General features: G+C 34.2%; 1 protein-coding gene across 3 annotated transcripts in view; it reads left to right on the top strand.

Moving 5' to 3' along the window:
• TRIM23 (tripartite motif containing 23) overlaps positions 1–3,206 on the top strand; it is a 38,083-nt gene extending 34,877 nt beyond the window's left edge. The window contains exons 11-12 of one of the 3 annotated variants that reach the window (XM_040452047.1): positions 895–1,000; positions 1,321–3,206. In XM_040452047.1, the coding sequence (XP_040307981.1) occupies positions 895–1,000; positions 1,321–1,379 (165 nt within the window). In that variant the 3' untranslated portion in view covers positions 1,380–3,206. Of the gene's footprint in view, positions 1–894 lie in introns of all 3 variants that reach the window. The other 2 variants (XM_040452029.1, XM_040452038.1) reach the window with 2 other exon arrangements.
• The last annotated feature ends 2,794 nt before the right edge of the window (positions 3,207–6,000 follow it).

The raw sequence follows: 6,000 nt of genomic DNA on the forward strand, positions 1-6,000 counted from the left end.
ATTCATGCTTTGTCTCTCCCTGTCTCAAAAATAAATAAACGTTAAAAAAAAAAAATTAAAAAAAATTTTAAAACACAAATAAGGCAACGTTAAATACCCTTTTCCACTTACATTGTTAACGATAAAAATGTTTGATAATCTTCAGACTCACATATACTGTTGCTGTAGTTATTAAATGGAGACATTTTCTTGGAGGGCATTTTGGCAGTACCATACCTGTCAAAATTTTAGATGCATGTGCCCTTTTACCTTGTAATTCGACCTCTAGTAATGTATTCCACAGACAGATATCCTAAGGTTATTTCACAGATAATGTTGCAGATGTATGTAGATAATCTACATACAATGTAGAAGTCTGCTTGTCCAGCTAATGGAAAGATACCTATCCTCAAGGTGTGTATTAACAACAAAAAAACTAAAGTATGTTTGTTTATGTTTATTTGCATGAATGTGCATAGAACTTATATGGAAAAATATATAAGAGATTATAACATGGTTGCTTTTGGGAAGTAGGGGTGTTCAGGAGTATTTGGAGTGGGAGTTTAATAACTGTTCATTGTATGAATTCTGTACTTAAGGCATTTTGGTGATACACGTGTTAATCTTTCTCTTTTAAGTTGATGCCTTATGACTCAGGCAGTGGCTTTCATTCAGGCTGCATGGCCTTTACTGATTTCACTGTAAGGCTATTCTTACTGTACTATAAATGACCTTTATCAGAACTTTTCTACTTATTAGTCATTGAATAATTATTGAAAGGTGAATCTAGGTTTTAACTTTAGGCTTCTGTTAGAATGGCACCAATGGAATTCTGTATAAATAGTAATAATTGGAAAAATGAGAATTTTGGTGGGCTGATTATTAAAAAATTTCTGATATGTGTATATCTTTCAGGATGTTGCTGGAGCTCTGTCAGTAGAAGAGATCACTGAACAACTTAGTCTGCATAAATTGTGCTGTGGCCGTAGCTGGTATATTCAGGGCTGTGATGCTCGAAGTGGTATGGGACTATACGAAGGGTTGGATTGGCTTTCACGGCAACTTGTGGCTGCTGGAGTATTGGATGTTGCTTGATTTGAAATGGAGCAGTTATTTAAACTCTTTTGTGGTTAAGAGTTATTTTGCACATAATATAAGAAATTCTACATCTCAAAGATAGTTTATTTAGGGTGTATATTTAAAATGAATCTTGGTTGGGGAATTCAGTACAATATGGCTTTGAAAAAAGTTACTCTTAAACATTTGACTGAACAGATTAAATTGCATTAAACAGGGACTTCTTAAATATACATTTTTTAAAACATACATTTGTTATTTAAGTTTTTCACATTATATGTGATCCCTATGTTGGGAAAGAAGTAGTCACAGAGAAAGGGTAAGTGAAGGTTTATTGTTTCAGTGAAAAAAAGAATAGCCAACTGAGTGCCTAATGCAAACTTTGTGAAGCAAATAAAACATAGCTGCTTTAACTTGCCTTTTCACTGGATTTTGGCAGTGTTTAATAGCAAAACACCAGTGACTTAATGAAATAGAATCCAAACTGCATCTTTGGGTAATAGGATTACTTTACTTTTATGTTCAATATAACAGAACACTTTTAATGCTAAGAACTATAAACTACATAAAATTAGTATTTTATAGTGTTTTATTAAAACTTTCTCCTAAGCCCTTTTGTATAAAACCCACTGAGTCAGATGAAATGCTATCTAACTAGGTACGGCTGTCAGATTAGTATTAAACTGAAGAAAAATAATAAAACTGTGAAAGTCAGTTATGTTGTAGTTAATCTTCACTTATGAAAGACCCATTTCCGGGGTTGAACCTGGTTATATTATTTCCTAGGTCACAGCTCTAAATTGGTCCTTCTGTTTTTCAACATGTTTAAAGTAGTTAGTAGAGTTCCTTTTAAAAATAATATTGCATCCTTAGTGGGAATGATTATAGGTAAAATGTAGTTAAGTTACACATAGAGCCAGGGTTGGCTTTAAGTAAAAGACAGAAGTAGAAATGCAGAAAACTACATTTATCTTTAGACAAGGCATTTAAGCAGTGGAGAATCAGTTACGTTAAGTGCTTTCCCAAAATAAATGCATTTATCTTGACAAAATGTTATCAAGGCTCTTCATAAGGCTTTGAAAAGTTATTTGAGAAAGAATATGTCTAAGAAAAGATAAGAAATGTTCAGAAAGTTTACATCACATTTATTATGCAGTGTTGTAAAAGTTTTAAAATTTTCTGCTTTTTACTGTTTTTCATTTTTTTAAGGATACTCACTTATTATGGCAGTAGGATTTACATTTAAACATCGCTAGATTAGATTTTATTTTTTATTAAATGCTCTTCATCCTTATAGATGAAGTTGAATCCTGTCTTATTAGTTCAACTGCTAGGAGATGTGGGTCTTAGGTGGCACTGTTTTGGTTCCGTCTCTTCAAATGTACTTTTGTTTGTTTAAAATAAACAGCATAACTTTTAGAAAACAAAGCGTTAGGAAAAGAAGTCCATCAGTGTTATGGGCACGGTGTAAATAAGTAAATATTTCATCCTTTATTTTTCAAGTAAAAGTCATGCTGTTACAAGTGTAATTTGTGCATATAAGTAATACTTATGAATTAAATTATTTAATATTTGATTACAGTAACTGTGAAAAATAAAAAAAATGTGTTAACATTTGCCTGTGAGCCCTTGAACTGTTTTCTCTACTAGGTAATTGAAAAAAAAAAAAAGTCTAACACTAACATGTAAACATGTTTTTCTTGTAAATTAAGTTTATTTCACCAATTTTGCTAAACTTTGTAATTCACATTCTTAGCATATTATTAAACGGGATGTAAAATATGTGCTTAGACCTGAGTATAATGTACATAATAGTGTTTGTGTGTGATTTTTTTTTTTTTTAAGAAATATTTTTCTCAGGCCCTTATGACTATTTGTGGTTGTATTCTTTTACTGATCATTAGTTAAGATTCTGCTAGTTCCCTCTGGGAAATATCAAATTTAATAACGAGAGAGATGTTTTAAGTACAGTCTATTTGGATTTGCCTCCTAGCTCTGAATTTCTGTATTAAGCCTAAATATTATTGTATGGTTTATGTAAAGCAGGTTTTACAAGTGTGTAGCCCTGGTGTATAATTCTGGAATGCTTTATTATCACCAGAAGCCATTATTTGCATTACATATAGGCAGCAATAAAATGTTAAAATCATTTTAAAGAAGTCCTATCATTATTCCAAAAATTCTGTTTCATGTACCATCTATCTAGTAATAGAGTATAGCTAGTAACCAGTTAAAAAAGTAATTTGTGCTGTGGTTAAGAAAAAGAAAACAAAATGGAATAGGATTGACTTGCATGTCAAATTTGAGTTGTAGTTTATTAAAGATTTAGAAATCATTTATTCTGTAGTTGCAAGGTAAGTCTGACTTAAAATGAGTATTATAGATAGTGTCTTGAAAGGAGAACTACAATTTTGCATTAAAGTGAAACTCCTGCCTTTTAAATTTTAAATAACTGTTTTAGAAAATGGCTGCGAAAACTTAGCTGTAGCCTATGAACTAATTTGCTAAAAGACATTTTATGTATCATCGAGGTACCTTTCAATTTGCAAAGTGGTAAAAAGGAAGATCGTTTCATTTTCCCTAAAAAAATAATGAAGAGGACGAATGTATCAGATGGTATCCTGCTAATAATTTAAAATATGGTTTAAAAAAGACTTCTAGGAAGATATGTTTTTAGGTCTACTGATTATGTTAAACTTGTGACAGGGAATGGAAATATTGATTAATCAAATATGATTTGCACTTAAGGCAAAATAACTGTTTCTGGGGGGCTTGGGGTATCATCACCACTTGGTGGCAGTATTATCAAAAATTTAGGAGTAAGTTTTCAGCAATGATTAATTAAATTGCTAGGGAGATGTCTAGACGCAGAAAATAGGAAGAAAAGATAAGTGTCACAATGAAAAGTCATTTTATGTCTAAGTTCTACTTTATAAAAGGAGGACATAATGTTGCAGTAGCACAACTTGGCACATTCTTCATCTCACAAGTTTGTAGTACAAAATGGATAAAGGAAGTAGCCTGCTTATCAATAGAAGGAAAAGTTTAAGTTTAGATTTAAATGTAAGAATGTGAATTCCCGGGGCTCCTGGGTGGCTCAGTCAGTTAGGCATCCAAATGTTGATTTCGGTTCAAGTCATGATCTCATGGTTTGTGGGATGGAGCCCTGCATCAGGCTCTGTGCTAACAGTGAAGAACCTGCCTGGGATTCTCTCTCCCACGGTCATTGCCCCTCCCCTGCTTGTGCTTTCTCTCTCTCTCAAAATAAATAAACTTAAGAAAAGAAAAAAAAGAATGTGAATTCCCTAAATATGTCTGTTGAGGTGTTCCTCTTTAACTTTTTGAAGAGTCTCTCTGGAAACTAGAGGCAGTGTTTCTTTTTTTATTTTTTAAATTTATTTATTTATTTTTATTTTATTTATTTTTTTAGAGAGAGAGAGAGAAAGAGCACAAGCAGGAGGGGCAGACACAGGATCTGAAGCAGGCCTCAGGCTCTGAGCTGTCAGCAAAGAGCCTGTTAGAGGGCTCAAACTCCAGCAAGACCATGACCAGAGCAGAAGTCAGATGCTTAATTGACTGAACCACACAGGGGCCCCTAGAAGCAGTGGTTCTTAACAGCTCTGAAGTCAGGCGATGACTGGGTGGCTCAATTGGTTAAGCATCTGACTTTGGCTTAGGTCATGATCTTGCAGTTCAGGTGTCTGAGCCCTGCGTTGAGCTCTGTGCTGTAAGCTCACAGCCTGGAGACTGCTTCAGAATTTGACTCCCTCTCGCTCTGTGCCCCTCCCCCACTCATGCTCTGTCTCTCTCTCAAAAAATAAATGTAGGGGCGCCTGGGTGGCGCAGTCGGTTAAGCGTCCGACTTCAGCCAGGTCACGATCTCGCGGTCTGGGAGTTCGAGCCCCGCGTCGGGCTCTGGGCTGATGGCTCAGAGCCTGGAGCCTGTTTCCGATTCTGTGTGTCTCCCTCTCTCTCTGCCCCTCCCCCGTTCATGCTCTGTCTCTCTCTCTCTCCCAAAAATAAATAAGTGTTGAAAAAAAAAGTAAAAAAAAAAAAAAAGTAAAAAAAAAAAATGAAAAAAAAAGTTATGAGGTCAGGAGGGTAAGGGAAGAAAAAATGAAATGAATAGAAGTCTTTGAACTTACACTGTTTTATTGCTCAAATTTCTACTAAATGCTCCATTATTAGCTGTTAAGTTTTACTTAATATATACTTTCTTGATGGAGTATTTAGTAATGTAAAAAAAGATACTATTAACTTCAGGACAGAAAATTGGGATTTAGCTACATTAGGAAAATAATGTGTAAATAATAAATGAACCTGCATATAAAACCAAGGACTAAGTATTCATTTATTCAGATTCTTAAATTTAAATACTAGCTATAATACTCATTTAAATGTGACTTAACATTGCAACTAGAGGATAAGTTATTTCTAAATCTTTAATAAACTACTTCTTATTTATTTACTGAAGTTTTACTTACCCCTGCTTACTATTTTTAACAATGATTAAAAGGCAAAACTATGGCACAAAAACAGACACATAGACCAATGGAATAGAATAGAAACCCCAGAACTAGACCCACAAACGTATGGCCAACTCATCTTTGACAAAGCAGGAAAGAACATCCAATGGAAAAAAGACAGTCTCTTTAACAAATGGTGCTGGGAGAACTGGACAGCAACATGCAGAAGGTTGAAACTAGACCACTTTCTCACACCATTCACAAAAATAAACTCAAAATGGATAAAGGACCTGAATGTGAGACAGGAAACCATCAAAACCTTAGAGGAGAAAGCAGGAAAAGACCTCTCTGACCTCAGCCGTAGCAATCTCTTACTCGACACATCCCCAAAGGCAAGGGAATTAAAAGCAAAAGTGAATTACTGGGACCTTATGAAGATAAAAAGCTTCTGCACAGCAAAGGAAACAACCAACAAAAC

This window comes from Herpailurus yagouaroundi, unplaced genomic scaffold, assembly GCF_014898765.1.
Source record: "Herpailurus yagouaroundi ecotype Mexico unplaced genomic scaffold, PumYag 29, whole genome shotgun sequence".
In the NCBI taxonomy this organism is placed as follows: domain Eukaryota; kingdom Metazoa; phylum Chordata; class Mammalia; order Carnivora; family Felidae; genus Herpailurus; species Herpailurus yagouaroundi.